This window comes from Spodoptera frugiperda, chromosome 7 (assembly GCF_023101765.2).
Source record: "Spodoptera frugiperda isolate SF20-4 chromosome 7, AGI-APGP_CSIRO_Sfru_2.0, whole genome shotgun sequence".
NCBI lineage: Eukaryota > Metazoa > Arthropoda > Insecta > Lepidoptera > Noctuidae > Spodoptera > Spodoptera frugiperda.
In genome coordinates, this window is record NC_064218.1 from 7,018,980 (window position 1) to 7,044,581 (window position 25,602).

A 25,602-nucleotide genomic window follows, 5' to 3' on the forward strand; every position below is an offset into this window, starting at 1 on the left:
ATACGTTGCCTGTGGCTTCACTCGCGTTCGATTCTTATTTAAATACACATATACTTATTTAAATCGCCAATATCCCTACTACCATACTAATGTTATGAATGCGAAAGTAACCGTGTTTGTGTTGAGGTTATGCTTGCACGAATGTTTTTCATGGAATATAACAACGAAACAATGTATTTTTTTATTGATAGGCAATATATAGGAAATTAAAGGATAATAATATAGATAACCTTGGCTATGGTATGGCTATATGGCTATGAATCGGCGGTCGTGGTTTCTATGGCCTACATATCTTTAAAAATGCTAACAGTAACATATTCTCAAGTAATTCACATTTTAGATGAAATACGGCAGCATTTTGACCACTAACACCACTACGCGGACGAAGTCGCGGGCAAAAGCTAGATTCGATAAATTTTCATTTGTACATGTCAAATAATGATTGACATTTATGCATAAACTATGAAAAGGGTGAATAAACAATTGTCTGTATTTTTTTTAATCTATTGAAAATGTTGAAAAATGCATTAAGCATTAATAGAAATTCCTCAAATATTAATTATGCGTGCGTTCAGAAATAATGACAAATTATCAACAGTTACGCGTGTGTTCAGAAATTTATTTTGTGTAAATTAAAGTTTCTATTCACGTTTTCGAACAAACGATGCTCTTTCAATATAGTCTATTGGTGTGAATGACATTGACATTCGTATTGCGCGTTTTTTAAAATATGCAAAATTAAATGTATATTTTTCAATATTTCTGAGAGATTATCTTAATATATCTTCGAGTTTTAAAGACTAAGAAGATTTTTATTTGCTAATCAAGGTAATCAAGGTAAGTTCACATCTTCATTATTGATTTTTAGTAACTTTTGGTGACTACACAATACTACAATTTGGTATACACGGTTATGCAGAAAATGTATGAGAGCTTTTTATTTTCAGTTGGAATTTCGTTTTTAACAATGCTACCAACCAGACGTACAAGCTTAGGCTGCAGAACTCGAAGTACAGTAAGTCAAAGAAATATAAGAGCAAATCAAACTGATGCGCAACGCGAAGCGCGAAATGAACTTGAACTGAATCGATATCAAGATAGAAATGTTGTGTTTAATCCCCACAAAGCTGCATTCAGTTATAATGTGGCAATTGATTACAGTTCAGAGCAAATTGTTGCTATTGGACTAATGAACATTATGTGTCCACATTGGGATTGAAATTCAAAAATGAAGCCTCTGGATTGTGTTGCGCCAGCGGCCAAGTCAAATTGACGCCATTGGTACCGCCACCAGAGCCACTACATTCATTGGTTAATTTTTTGACTCATATCCAGCATTACAATAATTGCTTTCAAATGACATCATTTGGGGCAACAAAAGTTATACGAGACAATTTTATTCCTACTTTTAGTAAGTACGCATAATGGCAAACATTTTTTTTTAGTTTTAAAAATATGTCGAGCCAGTGATGTGTTTATTTTGTAAACAATAAGTCAAATACATAATAATAGTCTATAATCCGAAGACTTAATCAGCAACATTTTATAACATGTTGTATTTTATAGTGGCATGAGCAAGATGTTCTTGGTAAAGCCTACTACCTAAAGCTGCCGCGGAAGGCTGTTTAATGTCGAGGTTAAAAGTAGTTTTAATTTGAAATGATGTAAAGTATTGTGGCAGTATTTTGTGAGCCACATGGTGGTACAATTTGCTATACAATTACCTGTATACATATTTATATTCTTGCAGATTCAGGGATTCAAATATATCATCAAACATGTTCCTTATTGCCAGTGCCTGTTGAAGACTATAAATTTTTGCAAATATATTTTATGGACAATTCAGCAAGAGAAATCGATCAGCGTTGCGCACACAACAACTTAGTAAAAAGATCCATTGTGATGAACAACTTCAAACATTTTTCCATCAACACATTGCATTATTCACAAATGCATTAGACCGCATGCCATCAGATAATCACGAAATTGTCATCAGAGCCGATAAGGCGCCTGCAGGATAAAATGCTGGACATTTAAATGTGCCAACAATTGATAAAGAGCGCGCGTGGTATTTAGCTCAATGTTTACTTAAAAATGCCAAGTTCTTCAATAGCGATTTGTAAAAATATTAGTGAAATTATTGAATCCTATGGAATAAACACTATTATGAAAATATATTTTGTTTTTTTTTTAATTAGTAAAGTCATTTTCAGGTATAGTGAGATCAGGAAATTATGGTTTCATTTTTATATTATAGATTCCAGTTCAAATTGAATAGGGACTCATACATAGCTCAGCTATACAAAATAAAGTAAAGCATCATTGCTACGCGAAAGCGGTACGAAGTTCGCTGGGTCAGCTAGTCCTTACATATATCTCTACACATTACAAAACAATAGAAGTCTCTATGACAAATGTGACTCCTTGCGAAGCGCAGTGTGCTCTTTGGAAAGTAATCAATCAGATGTCAGTCTTAAGATGTAGGGCATAGAACTGTTATCTATTTTCCGTGGTACCGGCAGGATTATTCTGTCTAGCAACGTGGCTTAACAGGTTTTGCTCTATATTATGTGCAGCATAAACTGGTGTATGATAATAAAATTGAGAACAAAGAAACAGATTCAATAGCGTACTCTTGATAAATATTTTCGGATACAAGTGTTTTATTAATTGGTAGCTTATGTTGTAATTACCTTTGAAATGAGAGTATTCTGTTGTATTGTTAAGTTATAGAGTGCTTAATTATTAAATAAAAAAACTCTCGGTATTTTTTTTCCTAAGTGTAAGTGTAGAATATAGGAAATCTGCGGTGGGAAAATCATTCTATGACTTCTCCCACCTAAGACGAGGCAAGAGGGAGTGTCAGGCTCTTACTGACTAAAAACCACCCCATTCCAACTTCTGCCGTCCGAGCCGAAGCCCCGGTAAACCTTCTAGGTAGTCCGCAGCGGGAATTAAAACATAAATGGCGAACACTAGGTGTTAACTCGTAATATCTTTACCACCCTTTGGGGCAAAGGTAACATCTTACATTCTACAGTAACTACTAAAGAGCTCAGCCATATCTCTAATAACGTTTCGTAATCTAGTCTTAAGACTTGTTGTATTTTCACTTCATTCTTATTTTGTTTTCTATTTAAACCTAGCTTAGTTGAAGCCAACATTTTCTAACAACATGAACTGTGTTATTTTTAAAACGACGTTGCAACGTTAGCTTTTCTCTCTCGCAGAAGATAGGAAAGTTTTAAATTTAGATCGCATAAAAACATTGACTTGTACATACATATTTTCTTTATTGTAAAGTAGTACAACATAACCTAAGATATTATTAAACGGGATATTAACAAAGGTAACTATATTTATAAAGAATGAATTCTGTTTAGATTCTAGAATCCGTAGTTACTGTTGAGAATTAATCAAATAAAAATACCTACATATTATTACTCGTAGAATTACAAAGGAACACGAAACCTCTTCTTACTAAATCATACTTGACACCACTTAATTAAAAAAAGAATTTACTTAGTTACTCGTAAGATTCAAACATCACTACTTACGCCTCAGTACATTGATTGGTACTTGAATAAGTAGAAATTTCTGGAATATTCCGTCACGATTTTTGGCAGTAGGTAAATTCACTTAAAGGAGCTCGTTTTTCACGAAACACAAGACCTTAGGAATTTGAAATACAAAACGCAACATCTCTATGAAAGGTACTTGGCTTTGAATTGGAAAGTTTTGAGCCCTTGTCGAGTGGAACGCCGATGCCTTAGTACAGGTTTCAAATGCTTTTATCAAACCAAGACAATGTCTGTGATCAAATTCTTATTTGAAATTCTGGAGTAAGTAATTAAAATTTTAAATTAGTACGTTTATATTTTATTTTGTTATTTTTTGAACCTTGATTCTTTTACGGAGCATCTTTGATGTTGGTTAGTAAGTGTAGTGCCCAGATTTATTTTAATTTTAAAAATTCAATTAAGCTGAGTATAATTGTGTTTGTGTCGGTCTATTACTATTATGTATACAAACAAAATTGCACCGTATTTAAATAATCTCAAGGTTCTATCACAAATTCTTACCTTTTATTGCAATGACGAAATATCTATATGACAGACATTTTGAGTCGTTCTATTACTATTATTTATACAAACAAAATTGCACCCTACTTACCAGAGTTCAAGGAACATTTCAAATCCTTACCTTTTATTACCTACAAAACAAATGACAAATACTCGTATCTATAAGACAGACAAGTAAACCAAATATATTACTGTAATCTCAAACAATCACTGTTCATGTCAGCATGAAATCAGTGAAATATATTGAAACACTAGTGAATTAAACAGCGAGAGACCGTCGACGGTCGACCGGTCCGGCGGGCCGCGTTTAATGGCACGGAAAAATGCAAATTTGCCTGAAACACACCACAAACTATTGCCGTACATATTTTATACTCCAAAGTTGTTCGTAGATTAGACCGTTTTGAGATTGTTTACAGTTGCAAGATCGCACTAGAGTATAAATGTGAAAATTTGTTTGTTCGGATGTTTAGATGTTTGTCCGTCAATCACGCTGAAACTACTGAACGGATTTTGATGAAATTTTGTATACAGGCAGGGTATGAGCTGACTTGGGTGATTGGGTACTTTTTATTCGTGGGCAAAGCCGTTGGTAGAAGCTAGTGTTGAATAGTTTTATTTTACAACAAAAAATATTTAAATTATTTACGTCAGACATTTATCGTGAATTTTCACTCCAAACAACTGGAGTTGATAATTTGATTAAATTTAATGTTTGGTGTCAGTTTTTTGATAGTTTCTAAGGAATAGCCAGAAGCTTGATACAACCTTAAACCCGGTTTCGGTGGGAGTAAAGGGTAGGTCACCCCCTATGTGTTACATTATACACACACATTTCGATGATTAAAAGAAGTGGTGGTGAAAATATTGAATAGGAATAATATCTATTTTTTTTACAGAAAAGAGTCACGAACACATAGACAAAACACTTATTTCCCAAAAAAAAAATTGGATTTTATCAAGCAGTCCTTGATGTTGTTTTGTATTAAGATCCTATGGGCGTCAAGTCTCAGTTCCTTGAAATCCCTTTGGCTATCTCTTCCAAGATGAAGTGCTTTTTGGGATTTCTACGAACTAAAATAATATTTGGCTACTGTGACATTGGAAGGTAGAAATATAATATTTGTTTTATGAAGGGGACGTGATAAAACTTCCACAAAATGACAGACAAATAAATAAATAAATATATTTTATTTGCTTAATATTTCCAACAATAAGATTACAACGTGTACCTACCTATTTAAAATAAATTAAATTCATAATTATTATGTCAGTGTACAAAAGGATAACGAAAATCGATTAGACAAGCGGTCTCCTGGCGAACTCTTTATTTACGATGCGAGTCTACCATTATCCTGAAGCAAAAATTACCGTAATAAGTCTCTACACACAAACTTACTATATCAAGGCCATCCGGAGCTGCGGACTACCTATCAGGTTTACCGGGGCTCCAGCTCTAAAAGCAGGAGTAGAAACGGTGTAGATTTTAGTCAGAAAAAGTCTGACATTTCCTCTCGCTTCGCCCAAGGTGAGGGAAGCCATTGGATGATTTTCCCCCCTTAAAAAAGTATATCAAGACCATAAACATTAACATAATAGCTTCAAACACAAAACTACGCAACTACAAGCGAATTTCCAATCCCTAAGCCTAGAAACATACATATTTGGCTAAAAAACCGACTGGGGATGCAAAAACTGTGTGATACGACAAAGACGCTCTAGGGATGTGGAAACGTAGCTTATAACGATACCAAACATGCCCTCGAGAGATATAAATATCACGTTATATCGTATTAACTGTCACAAAAACCACTGTGTCTCAACTTTTCTTTTTTTTTGCGTGAGTTTTGAATTTTAGCACAAAATTGTAGGAACTTTCAATGGCTTTTATTGTTATACTTTGATCCTTTTGAGGTTAATATTATACGTATTTAAGTAAAATTTGGGTTAGAATATTGTATAGGTAATGTAAAATTTTTAGAATCATGAAGCAAATACAAACAGGAGATGTCATTACTGGATTTCCCTTTAATATTATAATGAGACACTTTACGGGGAGCGTGAGACGTTATAAACCACGCCCCTCTCTATTTTCCAACATGCAGTCCCATACTATAAACACGTTGCCAATTGTTCATATTTTAATGTGCCACTTTCTGAGCGCTTATAACCTATCTACACCTTTATACTTATAATGCCACTGGGTAGGGCCGTTTGTTTTAGTCACAATGTACAATCACATTATGGCATCTCTTCTTTGTACTTGTTTCATGATTGGAATGGTTTGTTCCTAATCAAATGTTCAGTCACCAGATTCGATTAGGTAAGCATCAGGATTTCGTAGAATAACTGTCAGTTGGTCTCTGACAACTTTATATTTCCAAAATATTTGTATTATGTGAAAATCAAAGTGTTTATTTGTAAAACATAGGGTACATTACAAGTTATAAAGTATCCAGATCCTATTATATTTCGCTTTGAAAAGCGTACAAAATTTTACAACATGTCAAAAATCTCACTAACAACAATAATATAGGCAATAAGTAACTCAGCTTAAATTACAAAACAACATACAACATAATCAAAATCTAGAGATAATCTGCTTTAAATTCTTCACAATATAAAAACACCAAGATTAAACATATCCGACCTTCATCCACAGCAAACAACAATAGCACGAATTCTTACAAAAATAAATCAAAAACCAACCCTTACATTAAAAGGTATTCAGTACCTAATCTCCGTGATACCGGTAAACATGGAGACATGATATTTAATCTTCCTTATACACATTCCCATGTAACTGTTTGTAAACGAGTGTCGACCATATTCAACGATTATTTGATAACGTTTCTCGTTTTCGTTTAACGTTATAAGGTATAAAGGTTATGCTTTTATAAGAAGCTTGTTGTTATTATTGCCCAAGGAAGTATGTTTTATTGGCTTTATTTATTTATCCTTTTGCTATAGAGGTATGGTTTATAACTGAGTTACGGTAAAATAATACTCTTTGAGTGGTATTATAACATGAGTAGTAAACATGACACGTGAATATTATGATGTTAGTTTTAATACGGGTTAATGGATAATAACTAATTACTTTTTAGCATTAGCGTTGTATGGCTATCTTATAACAGAATGTAGGTTTAAACTTAAACAGTTTGATAAACAGACAGATAAAGCGTTATATGGCTACCTTGCTTAGCTATAACAGGAGATAAACCTAAACAGGCTGACAGTAAGATCAACCTACGTAAAATATGAAACTAAATTAAAACTACGAGTAGTTACTGATTCTCTCTCTCTAGTCGATTCCCTCACTGCTGAGGATCGTGACTCCGTTTAATTTTTTCAACCAGCTGCCTCCATCGGTTGCGTTCCGTTGCTTGGTGAAGAGCAGCGTTGATAGGCATCTCAAGCTGTTTGGATATTTGGTCTGACCACCGATTGGGGCTTCTTCCTGATTAACTATTTCATATTACGACAAAATTAACCCACATCTTTCTTCCACAGTTGGACTGGCTGCTCCCGGATAACTCGGTGGCTGGTACCCTAAAGGGTTTGCGGCGGGTGCTGGCCAATGGGTCGCTAGAACTGTCTCCCTTCCCTGCTGAGCACTACAGGAGAGATGTTCACGCCACCACGTACAGATGCCGCCTCAGACTGAGCAGCGGGTTCGCCATACTCTCCAAGAACATTCATGTACATGCTGGTAAGTAGTTTAACGTATTAATTAATTAATATTAGTTTTTATCCCACTAAGAATCCCACAAAATAAAAAAAATAAGAATGGGAGAGCCATGCTTCAGCACGAATACCGACCGGAGTGATACCACCGATTCACAGATAACCTACATGAAACAACGCTTGCGTTGTGTTCTGTTGTGTGAGTGAGGTTACCGGAAGCCCAATGTCTCCCCTTCCCAATCCTCCATTTCTCAATAACCCTAAAATTCCTAACCCCCAAAATAATAATAAAGCCGGTAAAGCACTTGTTACGCCTCTGGTGTCCATAGGTCGCGGCGATTGCTTACCATCAGGTGATCCATGTTTCTCGTTTACCGGCTTATTCCTTAAAAAATAAGGCACCTTAAAACCAAACACCATTCCTAGACACATGCTACTACAGAGAATAAAATAAATATTTACCTACTGTAATGATGGCACAAGATACAACGCACATTCCAACAACAGAAAATAACTAAAACAAAACAAGAAACCTCACTAACCTAACCTCAAAACGTGATTTTCGAACAAAACTCATAGAAAATACGAAATAACGACGTGGTATTCGTTTAAAATGAAAAATGTAGCTACCAACAGACTGAGATAAATTTATATCTAACTTATTACTCGAGCAGTTCGTCTCGTACTTGACCAGAAAATTGGCTTCTCGTAAATACAGTTCAATAAGTCTGGAGTTCACTTCACAAAATAACAGTTTGTAGCTGCAGTTTGTTTGTTACTACCGTTGATGTTAAAACCAATTTTGTGGTCGTACTGATTTCAGTTTGTTTTGTTATGTTCCTTTCTCTTGAAGTTCTAGTAATAATTGATAGAAGAGATATTTAATGAAGTTGTAAATCTCATTTTACTGGTTATGTGCTCTTTGTAACATCTATTACATATTATCAAGCACTTTTAGCGAGGGGAAAACAATCCAATAACGCCGCCTTGGGTGAGACGAGAGGTAGAGGTAGAAGTAGGTGTAAAAAACACAAATTAATTCTAAATCTTTTGACAGCAGTAGATAATAGCTGCAAATATTTTAATACCACATTTTTAAGAAAGAACAATTTAAATGTAACTGAATTTGTACCACAACAGAGAACTTAAGTTAAACTAAAGCTAAATACGTACTTGGTATCTCACAGTTAACCTCAAACCAACTCGAAATACTAATCTTAGCATCTCGGAATCCATCTTGGAAGCACGGGCCAATTAATTGCGGAAATGCACTTCTCTTTGTAGGTAACACGAAATACTCTCATAATAACATTAACTGAATGTTGCCAACGTAATTAATTTCCACGAGTAATTTGTTGCCAGTATCAATTAATTTTGCTAGGCATAGAAATAATCTGTGAGTCATATGTCGAATCATTAATTATGTATGCTGAAAATTAATTTTGAAATTAGAATGCAATGTCGGTGTGTCGTTGGTAATTAGGTACGTAATTTATGACACGTTAGAGATTATTTCCGGTTTATTTTATATTGTATTTATAATTTAAATCAGATTGTATTGTATACCATCATCATCATCATCAATCATAATACGTCGGTATTTATTGGATAGCAGTTAGGTGGTGTTACTGAGTACGAGTTTGCTTTCCGTTGACGAAAACGAAACGATAGCGCGTGGGGCGCTTTGATTGGTTAGTTGGTTGATTTGATTCGCGCTGGCCAATCAGAGCGTCGAAAGCTTGTTTCGTTTTCGTTTAACATAAAGTCATACTAAAGGACTGTTCCGTATGATTAAGTACATATAATTTATATCTACAGAAGTTTATCCACCTACTTAGAGTTTGAATAACTTCATTAGGTAGGTATCGAACGTAATTGTGGAACAAGACTACCTTACAATTTTCTTTAAATCTATAATATAAAATGTAGATAACGTATCTTCAGCAACATTTCATGGGAAATAGAACAAATGAACCGTGGATGAAAGCGATTTGAAATCCACAATTAGAAAGAAGTCTGCGAAGAAAATTCACCGTTTGTGTTAAACGTATTACTGAGGTAGCATGGTCGGCAGTATTTTAATTCTGCCCTATTCTTGACTTCTTGCTGACTGACCTGTTATTATTATACAGATTTCAATGAATTTTAAATCTTGGCGGTACCGTTATAAATGTGCTTTTACTTTATATTGTAACGGTACAAAAAGGAAGGCCGAAATAAAAACAGAATGCATTTTAGTCAGTAAAAGACTGACAATCTCTCTCGCCTCACCCAAGATGGGAAAAGTCATTAGAAGATTTTCTCTCCTCAGTCTTAAAAAACCAATACCATCTTACCTAGAAAATAAAAAAAGTTATAGATCTGTCCAACTCATACACCAAAAATAGAATTAAGAAGAATGTTAACAAGATGTCTAGAATACCAAATAAAATACTTTTTTCTCAACAAGAGCAGGCGTAAGGGTCTCAAGTAGTCTATTTATCCGAGACTCCGAGACACTTTAATTAACTTTATTTTTTACTTTTCAAAGTATTCCAGTAAATTGCCAAGAATAGTTTCACCTTTGATAAATAAACTACGTTTGGTTTAGATTCTTTTTCACTTTCTTTTACTTTTCTCGGTCAATATGTAATTGTTTATATTTAAATCGTTAGCTTACCAAAAAAGGTGTCTTCTCCGGTAGATATCCTCACTCAGACGGTGGAAAAAAACACAAGCGTTGTTTCACGCCACTTGTCTGTGAAGCCTATCACTTCGGTCGACCCGACCTATTCCGACCGAAGCCTGGTTAACCCACATGTAAACATCCCATTTATCTTATACCATACATCATAAAAGTGGGGATTATTTAGCAGGCTTTTATTGGACAACCACCCGACCACGTCAGCGTTACGGATCACCTGATGGTAAACAATCGACGCCGCCCATAAACACCCAAAACACCGAAGTGCGTTGCCGGCCTTTTGGAGGTTAGGAAATTGTGGATTGTTGGGGGTTTGGGGATTGGGAAGATTAAGATAGGTAGTAATTTGGCCTCCGGTAACCCACACTCACACAACCAAACACAACGCAAGCGTTGTTTCACGCCGATTTTCTGTGAGGACGTTGTATCACTCCGGACGAGCCGGTCCATTGGTGCCGAAGCATGGCTCTCCCACACTTGCATCAGCTTCTTTGCCAAGTAATCCCTAACATCTTCTATATTTTACAGCACTAAACATACCATGGGAGATCCACGTACCAGACGAGTACGTGATGGCAGGAAACGCGGCAGTCCTGCGGTGCGTGGTGCCGCCCCACTGCGCCGACCGCGTCAGCAGTACTGACTGGTTCACTGACGACCAGACCAATGTGCCGCATCATTTAGGTAACTATTCCTTTTGTATTGTGCTTACTTAACTTTGTGCCTGAGACCTCGCCTGTTTTATTCGAGTAAAAGGCTGTCGGTTCTTCCAGACTATAAAGTATCTCTGTGCCAAATTTCGTTGAGATCGCTGCAGTTTTATTAGCGTGAAGTAATGAAAAATGTACCTACATACATAATCCTCATTATCTTTCATATTAATTTATAACCGTCCGTCGTATAATCGCCTTCCCTGAACTTCTACAAATAATTCAAGATTGCTGGGCCACTCGAGATTGCTGGTAAATCGAGAACTGCTAGGTCAAATTGGCCCAGCTATTCTCGAGTTTTAGCGAGACTTACGAACAGCAATTAATTTTTATTAATAGAGATAGTAAGAAGTAGAATAAGCTTAGTAGAAGATAATTGTTTAATGCATTAACTAAGTTTTTACGTAGAGGTAGCAGTAGCCAAATAAATTTTCCCGATGTAAACAATTGTAAATTGGAATCAAAAAACCATCAATAGAAACTACTTACAAAATATTATATTAATATTTTCCCATCACATTATTCAACTAATGCAATTCTAACTATTAGATACGAAATAATATTCATAAGCACTGCATAAGTCTAACAAATTGCTGTAATAAAATTTGCGTTTGTGATCGTCAATATGATTTACATGTCTATAACATAACTATTCGAGATATCGACTCGTGATTTACATTAAATACGTGATATTCGGAAGATAAATTATTCGATATAGTGGATTGTACGGAATAATCGGGCATAATGTAGTGAGTGTCACGTCCCTACGACCTATTTAGTCCGTTTTGGGGATGATCTTATTTTCGCTTCAAAAGCTAATATTTTGTGCCACTTGCGATCTAAGATCTGCTTCACCGTCAACCGCGATGTTTTGTGGTTTATCACCATATATTTACATTAATATAGTATATTATCGGTTACATTATTACATATTATGTAATTGCAACGTTACCAATTCACAAATAAATGATACGCCAATGACGTCATGCTCGAAATGACAAGGAAAGATGCATATCGCATTCCTTTTTCCACTTTGGAAGCGTCTAACTTTCAAACTGTTGATTTTGACGAAAATGGTTTTAGGAACCTTAATGTCTTTTTTAAAGACCTATCCATAGACACCCATCACAGATATGTTATGGGTTAAAAATTTTTTTGATTCAGTTCCATGTATGGAGTTCCCTTTAATTTTTTAATTAATCAATTTATATTCAAAATTCGAATAGCGGTTACCGAAATACATCAACTATGCAGGCCCAACAGTTTCGGAAATAAATGGCTGTGACATACGGACGGACGGACGGACGGACGGACGGACGGACGGACGGACGGACGGACGGACGGACAGACAGACAGACAGACATGACGAATCTATAAGGGTTCCGTTTTTTGCCATTTGGCTACGGAACCAAAAAAAGATACTTAGGACGTTGTCCTATGGAGTTGTCCATGTGACGCCTTATGTTTCTCTCTTTCCCTTACATTACATCTTTACAGAATATGTCGAGTTGTTATTTCCTAAGACCTAAGAATTTGGAAGCCAAAAAGGAAATTGTTGCTTTTCTCATCAGAACACTTGTCAACGGACGACGCGCAATTACGTTTTCATACAGAATTACTTGTATTTTGTAAGAAAAATAAATTGAGGTGCTAAAATGGAAGTTTTCGTTTGTACATATTACGTATAAAATAATTTTACACGCGTAATAAGGATGTGTGATTTATTTTTAATGGTCTCTTGGAAAATATTCTTCTGAAGTATCCTAAGAATTTTCTTTTCAACATTTTTACTTTAAGTGTTAGGTAAAAATAATCTTTTTGCACGACGGTATAAGGTATTTTTTGCAAGGAAATAACATGTCATGCTGTTTCGTCCAATTTCATTTTCGATGTGACGTCTTATAGAGACATTGCACTAAGCCATAATGGTTATTTTTACGTTTGCTACATATTCACAATTTCCGCCATCAAACTGTCTTAATAATTTTAAACATATTCTACTAATATTATAAATGCGAAAGTTTGTATGTAATTTTGTTACTCCTTGTCGTCAAAACGGTTGAAGGGATCGAGATGAAATTTGGAACAGAGTTACAGCTAGTATTGTAACATATAGTTATGCTAACTGTACTACATTGTACACCACTTTTTATCTCACGGAACGCGGGCGAAGCTGCTGGCAGAAGCTAGTATGACTAAATCCTTCTGAAAACTTTCGATTAACTTATAATCTCCAACCATTCTTTGGCTAATACGGTCTTCCAGCGTAGTTTAAAAGAAGCATAAACACTAACAAATAGTTACATATGGCCATAATAAATCTGAATGTAGCTACAAATAATTTCATTTAAATAAATGTGGACATTGGTGGGCGCAATATTTCGCATCCGTCACACCTGCGTTTCAATTAGTGTAGTGAAATTCATTTGTATTATGTTTAAAATATTCCTGGATACAATGCATTATTGTTTTGTATGGAATAAACTATAGTGTGAATGTTGTAGGTGTAAATTCAATCGGATTAAATGTCTATCAGGAAATTAATAATTTACACTATGTTGATGTTAATAACAAAAACTCATTATATCTATTAGGGATACTTTTCCCAAACTTGCTTTTAAACTTTATATTGCCGGTACCTGGGTGACCGGCTGCCGCGCAATGTGTAGCGGGTTCGATTCCTACTCCTCCTCCTCCTTGCGTCGTTTATCCTCAATGCTGAGGGTCGTGACCCCGACGAATAACTCTCTGGTTAACTATATTTCGCCATGCTGTTCTATCTTCGGCGATGTGGATGGCGTCGCAGACTGTGGTCTCCAGTGTGGCACGGATTTGGTCCGACCAACGTATCGGACTCCTGCCCCTTGGTCTTTTTCCATCTACCTTTCCTGTGATCAGCAACTTTTCCAGGTTATCACCTCTCTTCCTGGCAATGTGGCCAAAGAAGTCAAAAAATCTTCTTTGGCAGATGGTGGTGAGCCTCATGGGTGATTGGAGTTCGGCTAGTATAGACTCGTTGGTCCGACGCTCTGTCCAGTGAATACCGAGCATTTTCCTCCAACACCACATTTCGAAGGCGTCGATCCGGCAACGATCAGCCCTTTTGAGGGTCCAGGTCTCTGCACCATACAGGAAGATGGAGAATATGAGGGTGGTGACGAGCTTTCTCTTGGTCTTGCGAGATATGTTCCTGTCGGCCCATACGCGACTCAGCTGTGACATAGCACTCTTTGCCATCCCAATGCGTCTTCTAATGTCCTGTTCACATGACCCATTGTTGGTTATGGTCGAGCCTAGGTATACAAACTCGTTTACTGTATCCAGGTTTAGTGTGCCAGACATAGCAAGAGATTTGCTACGGTCCACAATCATGACCTTAGTTTTAGCCCTGTTTATATGGAGCCCCAACTCCAAGCTGACCTGCTCCAGCCTCGCCAGCAACACTGACATCTCCTCCTCACTAGCTGCAAAAAGGGTGGTGTCATCAGCATAGCGCAAGTTAGAGATTTTTGATCCGCCAATAGTAATTCCACCCTCCCAGTCTTCGCAAACACGCCTCATGATGTACTCGCCATATATGTTGAATAGTATGGGAGACAATACGCAACCTTGTCTGACTCCCTTTTTAAATTTGAAGGGCTTTGAGAGGATGTCATTAATCTTTACCTTGCCTTGGTTGTTATGGTAAAGTGATTGGAGAAGAGCAGTGAGGTGTAACGGTACTCCCAGATCCGACAAAACCCTCCACAAGCTCTGCCAGTCGACACAATCAAAAGCCTTGCTGTAGTCGACGAAGCACATAATGAAAGAGGTGTTGAATTCATACGACTTCTCAATGATTTGTCTTACATTAAGGATCTGTTCTCGTGTGCCCCTTCCTTTGACAAAACCTGCTTGGACTTGTGGGATCTGCCAGTCAAGGAAGTGTCTGATACGATCGTTGATGATATGCAGGAGGATCTTACTGCTGTGAGATATAAGTGCAAGTGTGCGGTAGTTATCGCAATTTTTTGTGGAGCCCTTTTTGTGCAGTGGCAGAACGATGGACCCAGTCCAATCGCCTGGCCATATGCCAGTCCGCCAGATACAGTTGCAGATGTAATGCAAGCTATCAATACCCCTATCGCCCAGGGCCTGGAGTATTTCTGCTGTTATCTGGTCCGGTCCGGGGGCTTTCCTACACTTCAGTTTAGCAATGGCCGCTGTTATCTCTGATCGTAAGATTGCAGGCTCCAAATCCATTTCGCTCCAGTTTGTGCACGGGGTGTGTGATGAGAGCTGCTGGCTGTATAATTTTTCACAATAGACGCGCCATCGCTCAGCTATTGCCTCAAGATCTGTAATGTCCGTGCCGTCTTCATCGGTGATCACCCACGACTTGGGTTTGAACTGTTTGGATATGAGCCGAACTTTTTTGAACAGATCTGAAGTCTGGAATTTTAGGGAGTGAGTTTCGATTTCATTACAAATGATCGATAAAAAGTTATTCTTATCCCTACGACACTGCTTCTTGACTGCCTTCCAAAGGTTGGAGTATTCCTTCCTGACGTTAGCGTTTTGCTGACCACTCATTCTTGCGTCTTTGCATTTTTGTATTAGCTCCCAGGTGTCATCAGCGAGCCACGCCTTGGTTTTATGTGCAGATTGTCCACTTCTTCTGCAGGCCCTAATCTCATCCAGAGTCTCTCTAATTTGCGTTTTCAATTTGTTCCATTGAGAGGATTCGATTCCTACACGGAACCTATATTGTGTGATCCACAAATTGTTGTTTCGGGTCTGGGTGTCATATATATGTGAACTTCTATGTTTGTAAACACACCCACAACACAGGAGAAAATTATAGTGTGCGGCAACGTTCTTAAAGAAAATAATCATAAAAAGGTATTACCGCTGAGTACCGCATGCAGTTCCAGTTTAACGAATAAAGAAAGAAATTGGATTGATATTAAAAGACAATTATAATGTGATTGACGCACATGTGAAGTTATGTGAATCTCATACTTCCTTCGTTTGTCTTCTATTCGACCAATGTTATCCGATTTTTGTTATCAAGAAATTATAGAAAAACGGTCATTCAAATTTTGTTTTGTCTATTTAAGTCTGTGACTGCCAATAGAAAACTGTTGAAGGCAAATCCTGCGCTAACGTCGGTCACCGGTGACCACCACGGCATTCAATGTGTAGCAAATTCGGATGTGTACCTTATACATATAAGGTATGCCTTAAAATATCTTACATAAATATTAAATCTATTTAAATCTAACCACTAATGTTTGTTCCAGGGTCTAAGTACCAGCGTCTAGACGACGGCTCGTTGTACATAAGTGGGGTGAGCCCGCGAGACCGGCACAATGCCGCTACTGATCACAATGTACACCCACTTTTCACAATCAGTAACTTTTCACAATTCAACATAATATAATACTAACATGAATATATTTTCTACCAGGTCACGTAATAGTGACAGATTCCAAAGGGCGGCGTGCGGCCACGGCTGGCGATAGAGCCGCGCACACGCCGCATACAAGCCGGATTCACGACGTGCGGCTGCCGTGTGCCGCGCATGCGTGGCCAGTGCATATTGCTACAGATATTTTGTCAGAAAATAAATCTACATCGAATATGTTTTAGAACATGAAGCCTTTATTCGACAAGAGCGCCATCTACTGAGTCCAAAAACGATAATCATCCAATGTCTTCACACATGACAATAATGATTCAACATATAATACTAACATGAATATTATTTTCTACCAGGTCACGTCATAGTGACAGAACCAAAGGGCGGCGTGCGGCCACGGCTGGCGATAGAGCCGCGCACACGCCGCATACAAGCCGGACACGACGTCCGGCTGCCGTGTGCCGCGCATGCGTGGCCAGTGCCTAGCTACAGGTAAGAATTACATCGGTTTTTTTTTGAGGGAGAAAAATCATCCAATGCTTCATCGCCGGTGAATATAGACTTTTATTTACACGATAAACTAATTTCTTGTTTATTTTATTTATTTTACACTTTATGTACATTATACAAAGGTGGACTTAATGCTTATTTGGCATTCTCTACCAGTCAACCTTGGGGTGACGAGTGATAAGTTATAATTAGGATTTTAGTGATAAGTGTAGATGTTTTAGCATGTCATTTATTTCTTTCAATGACATTTGTTACGTCAGTACCCAGTTTTTATAATAAATATTTTTAAACTGCACCCTTCACATAAGTCACAAAACATTGAAATACAAATCAAATTATTAAAAAAAGTAAGAAAAACAACAACGAAAACCGAGCACCTTATACATCAAACCGCAACACACAACACAGAACACAGTCACCCTGTATAAAGTTTTTCTTCATAGAAAAACAAAAAACAGGGCAACATTCTCTCCCGGTGTATCCTCTAGCTAAAAGGTATCGCTTCAGTAAGCAAACAACGGACTGCGACAGTATCAACCGCAAAGAGGCAAAAGCCACTGCTTTTACTTAAATATAGGTCTTAAGTTTTATGTAAGAAGCTTGTAATTGCCATGTTTTTTGTAAATAGGATCTTATTTTCTAGTAAAGATCTTAATAGTGAGTAATTTTGATTATGTATGTAAGAGTAAGAAGCCAAGTGGTAACAGAAGAGTAGTATATCTTTATCACCACCTTTGTCTATTTTTCCCACAAGGGTGGTGAAAGCCACTAATAGAAACTACTTCTGACGGTCACTAGACAGAAAAGCTTCATGATAATTCGAAACCTTTTAAACTAGTACGTTCAATATTGCACATTATGTCTAGAAATTGTACTTATTTTTCTCGCACTTTCTCATAATTTATCTAACGTCATCCATCACTCTCCTTTCTTTCGCATTCAATTAATTTGTGGATGGATTTTTCTATCTGTAGTTACCACAAAAAATGGTAGTTACAATAATTAGATACCATTAAATATACTCAAATATGATACTCTGTAATTCAATGTTACATCTAACATTTGTGGGTATTCATTTCATATAATGCATCAGAAAGCTTCACGAATGAATTCCAATATTTCTGTCATTTCCTACTAAAGAGAACGCTCAAATGTATCAATACAAGCGAATCCATTGTAATAATGTGCTATTATTACGAAATATTATAATACTATTAATGCAATCCTCGCTACTTTGACAGAAATAAAGCGAAAATGTTCAGCACGTAGCATACATTTCGGTAGAACACAATGTGTTAAAATTCACAGTAGAAATCCCTTAAAACCGATACATGTGACGACCGAGCTGACCGTTTTATTTCCTCGTCAAAGCATTTTGATCTCGCGCCGAGATTTAACCGCAATTTTATAATCCCCATGCGACGTGATTCGTTTTAACTGCCAAGGAGCAATTTAGCCCGCAAAACCCGGTAAATTGCATTATACCCTTAAGGTCACGGCACATTACACAAGCACCGCTCCAACCGTCGTTTAAATTTGAACATTAAATCGTATTGCGTATGATATATTTCTTAACGTCAATACAAAAAGCCGACGACGGGTTGACAGCGCGCGGACCGCTCGGTTTTGGCTTTTCCCGCGGCAGTGCTGGTACAATGTACCACGACCTTTAAAATATAATCCAGCTACGTTTGCTGTTGTACTTAGTTTCTCGTTGGATGGCAAAATGGTACGTAATTTAAATAGATTTTCATAATGTAATCGTTTGGACGGTTGTTGCGATATCGTGTCGACCCTAGTGTGCGGTAACGTTAGGATCCGATACATACTTGTAAAGGTCAGCCACTGATTTTGGAAACAAACAAGAGTAGTCGTATCTATTTGAAGTATCACATAAGTTTGTACCGTACTGGCTTTGTCTAACAGTTTTGTTATTGTGAGTTTACACTGTTCGTGATTTAACCCTCAGTTATAGTTATACTTTGTATGTATGTATGTATGTATGTAAATTATACATATTATTGTTGCGTTTATATTATTTTGGAGTAGTCTTCATATTTCTTTGGCAGTATCTCCATCCAAAGGTTGTCTGGTAGAAATAACTATCAGTGATAAGACCGCCTTTGTGCCCATTATTTTAATTATTGTTTTTTTTTTTATATTCTAGATATTGAATAAAATTCTTAGTCATCACACTTTAGATACATTATTATAACAAATAGACGAATATTTTGAAATGTATTAACCACACAGGTAGGTTCACTGGCTACGTAGAAAACGTTGCCAAGTTTGTCCGCTCAAACTTGGCCATGTTTAGTCAAATAACCTCACAAACCGAACTCATGGGTCGATGGCTGGCGAGCAGAAGTTCCTTCTCTTAGTATTTGTGTTTTAAACGTGCTTGCAACTGGGTGCTAGGTATACAAACCATAAGTTTGCTTCTATAAGAACCTTAGTTTCGAATACCTAAAGCTAGGCAAGATAGGTTACCTTACTTAGATACCTACAGTAATAGGTGTCGAGAACTAGATACCTAAAGCTATGTGCTTTTGACCAAATTTTCCGAAGTTTTCCAATTGTTTTGTTTTCTTTCATCAAGTTTGTATGACGAGTCTGAAGCCGTGTTATGAAACAGGCTAAAAGTCCCATAAGACTTCGAAGAGACTCCCTAATCGACTGTCATTTCCCCGCTGATAGTTTCATTTATGTGTGTGTTCTCTTATGATATCTGTCATACGTTTTATATTTGCTGTCGTACTCAGAGTAATTTATTGATTACTTAAACTATTTCTTAATAATGATTTTGTTCGGAAAATTAATTGTAAAGACTGGGTTAAGAAACTATTAAATGACTCTGAGTACGGCGATTAATATATACTTCTTCAATAAGTGTTGACTGGCCCTAAACATGCTAATATTGGCTCCATCTTCACACATACCTGTTACACAAACATAAACAGACAAACAACAAAACACAGAACTAAATAAAAATAAAATCTCTGGTGATTTCGAAACGACTAGTTCTATAGTGCATAAAAGTTGAGAAACTTCTTCAGTGAACTGATAACATTTTATGTTTTCAAAGAATCACCGCGGCGTGCTCCTGAATACGCCATAAACTTTCATATCCAGCCATAGTTCGTAGAATCCTTTTAGAATGCAAATGTCTCGGTGCATTTCAACTCCTTTCAAAACTATTTCTAAAAGAGAACCTAACTCGGAGAACATTGAAGATTTCGCGCCACATAGCCATTTCATTTCCGTGAATTTGCGCATAGGATATTAGACCGTATTCACGATGCTTGTCGTGTTTGGAACGAGTGGAAAGTTGAAAACTTCGTAAGGGTTTCTTTCGCGTGACGTTAGAAGGACAGTCTTGAAATAAGTCGCTGTAGTTTAAGTTTTGGAGAGAGTAATTCGATCCCAAACAAACCCTCTACATAAACTATGTGAGGAATGATTAAATACTTCAAGTAATGGTCCAGCGAATATTTCCCATTACTTGGTCCTACAAAAATGTCTTCCCATCTTAGAAAGGGTCCGTGGTATTAAATTGATATTGGTGCCTCGGATTCTTTTACCTCTCAGTTCTATAATATTAACGTTGAAAGTTTTCTCTCGGGATCTCTATTACGTGAAACTAATAGTGCTATGGCATTACACCACGGTGTACAGAGGGCTTAGTACGAGTTTCTTTTTACGTTGAACGAGATCGAATCGAGACCGCGTTCAGCGACGTCATTGATGGCCGGCTGCAATGAACCAACCAATTAGAGCGCCGAATGTGCTCTCGTTTCGATTTCGATTAGATCTAAGGCACCAGAAATACGCATTATTACTGTCAATCTTTTTGTAGTTTCCGTGTAAAAAATATGTTTGAGGTTATGATTTCTTCATTGTTTTTGTAACTGTTACCAGGTTAATATTTTGGAATGATTACGTAATATTGTCAAAGATATTTTCCCAGTAAGAATATGGCTTTATTGTAGAACAGTTTCTATCAGAATAATGTGTTTATAGGTAGCTACAAACAAAATGTAAACTTAGTTTACAAAGACTTGTATTCAATTCATGTGATTACCTACTTGTTTTCTCTTTGACAAGTTTTAGTTAAGAAACACAACTTTTTATTTCACCTGATTGCCTTGTTTCGTTTGTCGTAAAAGTATTTGGGGTACGCGTTAATTTTCTAGACTGATCAAAACAAATAGGTGTCCTGAATTTCAAATATATTTTTGTCTGGCTTTATCAAATAACATAACGTTTAGCTAAGCGTATTTTTAGTCCTAGTAATTGGTGCTTTTGATAACGCAACTCATATTTAATCTTGTGATATGCCAGTAAGGCTGATGCCGTCCCGGATCTGCGGACTGCCTAGGGGGTTACCAAAACTCCGGCTCGTAAAGCATGAGTAGGAACAAGAGTGGTTTTTAGTAAGTAGTTTCAGTAAGAGTCTGACACTCCCTCTCACCTCGCCCGAGGCGAGAGAAGTCATTAGATGATTGTCCCCACTTAACAAAAAGTTCTACGTTATTACTAAGAATCATGAAATAAGTATCAACACTTAATAAATCTTTATAAGAACTTACCAAATAAGAATACAAGTACTTGGTATTACAATCCTAATTTAGCCAAATAAAAAAAACTTAGGTATTGGGAAACTTCTAGGAACAGAAAAGATAACACAATAAAGAGCCCTTTGGCGAAAAACAAACTCAAATACTAGGTATCTTAACGATTTACCTGGAAAAAAGTGTCCAAAAATACAATATTTGTGTATCTGTGCTGGAAAAAGGGACTTTCAAATAGCCTGTTACTTCCTCGACATGAGGAGAAATTACTTATCCAATGAACCCTGCTGCTACAACAGTTGGAAGTGTGTACAATTCCGATTTGTAGACGTACCTTGCACAGCAGTACTGTGGAATGAGCTGTCGACGGCGGTATTTCCGAACCGATACGACCTTCAAACCTTCAAGAAAATAACGTATTCCTTTTTAAAAGGCCGGCCACGCACCTTTGATTCCTCTGGTGTTGCGGGTGTCTATGGGCGGCGCTGGTCGCTTACCTTCAGGTGACCAGTCCACTCGTTCTATTCTGTAAAAAAAGATTTTATTACATCTTGGTTCGTTACTAGTTGACCCAATAAAACCGTGCGAAGTATTGTAGTGTAAGTCATTTCTATGGTGGCAGCTATGAATGGCGGAGTGATACATCACTATGATTGCCATAACAATGTGGTATTTGTCACAATCTGTTCACTATTGGCGGCATGCTTGTTCAATGTTCAACCCTCCTCTAAGAAACTAGGGCGGTGTCGATAAATGAACCGATCACACACATTCATTATCTGTTTATGAGCTTTGTATGAGAATGCGGGTTCGAAAACTTTCTAAGAATATTTAGACACCACTGACAAACAGTGAAGGAAGCTATCGTGAGGAAACGCAGGCTTATAATGTCGAAAGAATCAAACATACGACTTGTAAAAGCGACGTCACGTCTTTTATCTCAGAAGGGGTAGGCAGAGGTGCACATTACGGCACGCAATGCCGCTACACAATGTACACCCACTTTTCACTATTAGTGTTATAAGTCCCATATAATGAATGAGTTTGTTCACATTTAACTTGTGTCTTGTAAACAGTAAAATTAAAGACTAAATTGACCCCAATTTTATCACAGGTGGTTTCGCGAGCACCACGAAGAGCTGGTTCCCATAGAGAAGACACCTTTATGGTCGAGAGCGCGGCTCCTCGGCAGTGGTCTGCTGAGTCTGCAAGCGTTACGGCGTGAAGATGCTGGCCGCTTCGTCTGCTGGCTCAACAACACTGTTGGGGGAGAGTCCGTGCACTTCACACTTATAATCACAGGTGAGTTTAATGGAAAATGTACTTTAAATAAGTGTTTTTTAAGTTTAAAATTAGTTCCGCAATTTGTGTTTGGATATTTATTGTTTGGTTATGCTGATAGTATGAGTTTAAGTAAATAAGTTGAATAACAAAAAAAATATTTTTTTTATTGCGATTTCTTACCATTAGATGATGAAACACCATGTTATGTAAGTAATAGGTATGATGACGGGTATGAAAATTTTAAATTTATCAGTCAGTTAGATAATGAAAAAATATTAGATACGTGTTTCTTTATTTTATCATATAAACTAACAATAAAACGAATCAAAGTTTAAGAGTGGGAGCAAATACGTCATTTCTTATGTATAAAATGTATTGGTAATTCAAATTGATATATCTTCGAAAGTATTTGTTTCCGTAAGAAAATAGGAAATGACATGTATGTCCTATATAATATGTATTTTAAAATAATCTACAAGACGGACATTAAAAAAAAATTAGTCATCGACTCTATTCACAAAATATCTACATTTACGCCAACAAATTCCACTTTACATTTTCATTTAATATTATTATGTTATCCTATTGGATTATTATATCAGTAATAACAACGGTAGATACTCAAACACTTCGGAACTCGAGATTGCCGCTATTTCAATATAACCCTCTGTAACCATAGTAATAAACGTATAAATATCTTTTATAGAATCAAACTATTATAGGTAATAATTTTAATACAATTTGATATCGCCTTTCTGTAGTTTCTTTCTTATATTTTATTGGGTTTTATTATTATTATTATATGTTCACGCCTTTTATCCCCGAAAGGGTAGGCGGAGATGTATTTTATGGCACGTAATGCCACAATACAATGTAAACCAACTTTTCACAATTTATTTAGTAAGTCTCATGTAATAGCAACAACAACATAATATTACTTAATGTACTCGCTACTGCTAAATGTATTGAATAAACAACTTTTCATATTGCCTAATAGACTTGCATAAATACAAACAAAAAAACTAAAATAATACGAAATTCCAATAACAAAAATACAAATAACAAAACGATAGAAAAAAAATAACCATAACGATAAAAAAATGGACGAAAAAATCTGTAACAAAAATAGCCATACATCTATGGAGTGAACTCCTGTTCAAATACAATACGTGAGAAACACATACACATACACACGCGCCCTTAATTTATGTAAACAGTTTCCTTTTCCTTACTCAATTACTTCCGAAGTCTTCCTAATTGGACTAATCGTAAAATTGTATTGCTTGCCAAATAACATAAGGAATGTTCTTCTTTTAGACAATACAGGCTCCAAATTGCTTTCTATTTTGGAAAAGTTGGGTATTTTATAGAACAGTGGCGGCAAGTCATTGAGAAAATAATGTTGTATTAAAAAAGTATCTTATCAAAATATCATATAATATATATAAAATCTATGATTTCGTTTCTGTACGCAGTCACACTTGCGTATATTACCTTATATTACCAACAATTAAGCATAAAAATATGAATTACTTACACCAACACAGCTTTAAGATTATGGCCCATAGACATGAAGTTTTACAACAAATAAAATAACTGTCCCTATTTTTATCGTAATATTAAAAACAATACCAAATTAATTATTAGATTTTTCGGCTTAATTACGTAATCATCGAGGAATTCGACTAGTTTTAAGATATGCTAGAGGCTCATATTCACGAGCATCATTCCGCGATTAATATACGACGTGGCCACTATTAATTACAAGAGTAAGACGAAAAACATAATAATTAATTCAGTATGACCCACAAAAGTTATAATATACTTAAACAAAAACAAGACCGATTGTAAGTTTTTAAAATGGCATGGTCACTAACACTATCATTAGAACTTGAGACGGGAGACATGAATAAACATGGTAAATATCCCGTCTCAAGTTCTAATGATAAGACCGATTGTGTCTATATCATTATACCTACGTCACGTATAAAGTCAAAATACATTGTGTAATACGTATAGAAATTGCACAAGAAACGCCCTTGGCATCCAACGAGTATATCACTCAATAACAAGATCAGCCTTCACTAAAAAGATCGGGAACATAACAGGACCCTAATATTTCATCCTTTTTCACAGAACCCATCTCCGTCCGAATAAAACCCGAAGTGGTGCGAACGAAAACGAACGCTGACGTCACATTTGAATGTAAAGTGTCCGGCCATCCAATAGAACTTGTCTACTGGGTCCACGACGCTAAAGTTGTCAAACCGAACGAGAGAATAAAAATGTCTGAAGACGGCCTAAGATTACATATCAAGAATTCTCAGAAGGAAGACCAAGGAGTGTACCAATGCTTTGTCAGTAACACAAAGGATCAGGCGTATGGAGTCTCCGAGTACTTAATAGATGGTAAGTCTATATCTATATCGAACCTCAAATCTCATGTTCAGTATACTATACTATAGGTTATTAAGGATCAGGCGTATGGAGTCTCCGAGTACTTAATAGATGGTAAGTCTATATCTATATCGAACCTCAAATCTCATGTTCAGTATACTATACTATAGGTTATTAAGTAAAGTGTGAGAGAGCCATGTTTGGGCACTTAGAAAGGACATAGATATATTAATAAGATAAGATTATTTCAAAAATCAAAAAAAAAAAAAATTTATTC

General features: G+C 36.5%; 1 protein-coding gene and 1 long non-coding RNA gene across 8 annotated transcripts in view; both read left to right on the forward strand.

Moving 5' to 3' along the window:
- LOC118266075 (cell adhesion molecule Dscam2) overlaps positions 1–25,602 on the forward strand; it is a 240,666-nt gene that overhangs the window by 174,617 nt on the left and 40,447 nt on the right. For 6 of the 7 annotated variants that reach the window (XM_050694614.1, XM_050694617.1, XM_050694618.1 and 3 more), the window contains exon 1: positions 25,075–25,337. In XM_050694614.1, coding sequence (XP_050550571.1) covers positions 25,214–25,337 — 124 coding nt within the window. In that variant the 5' untranslated portion in view covers positions 25,075–25,213. Of the gene's footprint in view, positions 1–7,595; positions 7,795–10,980; positions 11,137–16,444; positions 16,551–16,899; positions 17,056–22,758; positions 22,947–25,064; positions 25,338–25,602 lie in introns of those variants that run through there. The other variant, XM_050694620.1, reaches the window with a different exon arrangement.
- On the forward strand, positions 450–2,175 carry LOC126910830 (uncharacterized). The gene is made up of 2 exons (XR_007705397.1): positions 450–837; positions 948–2,175. It is a non-coding gene; the product is annotated as an uncharacterized LOC126910830 (long non-coding RNA).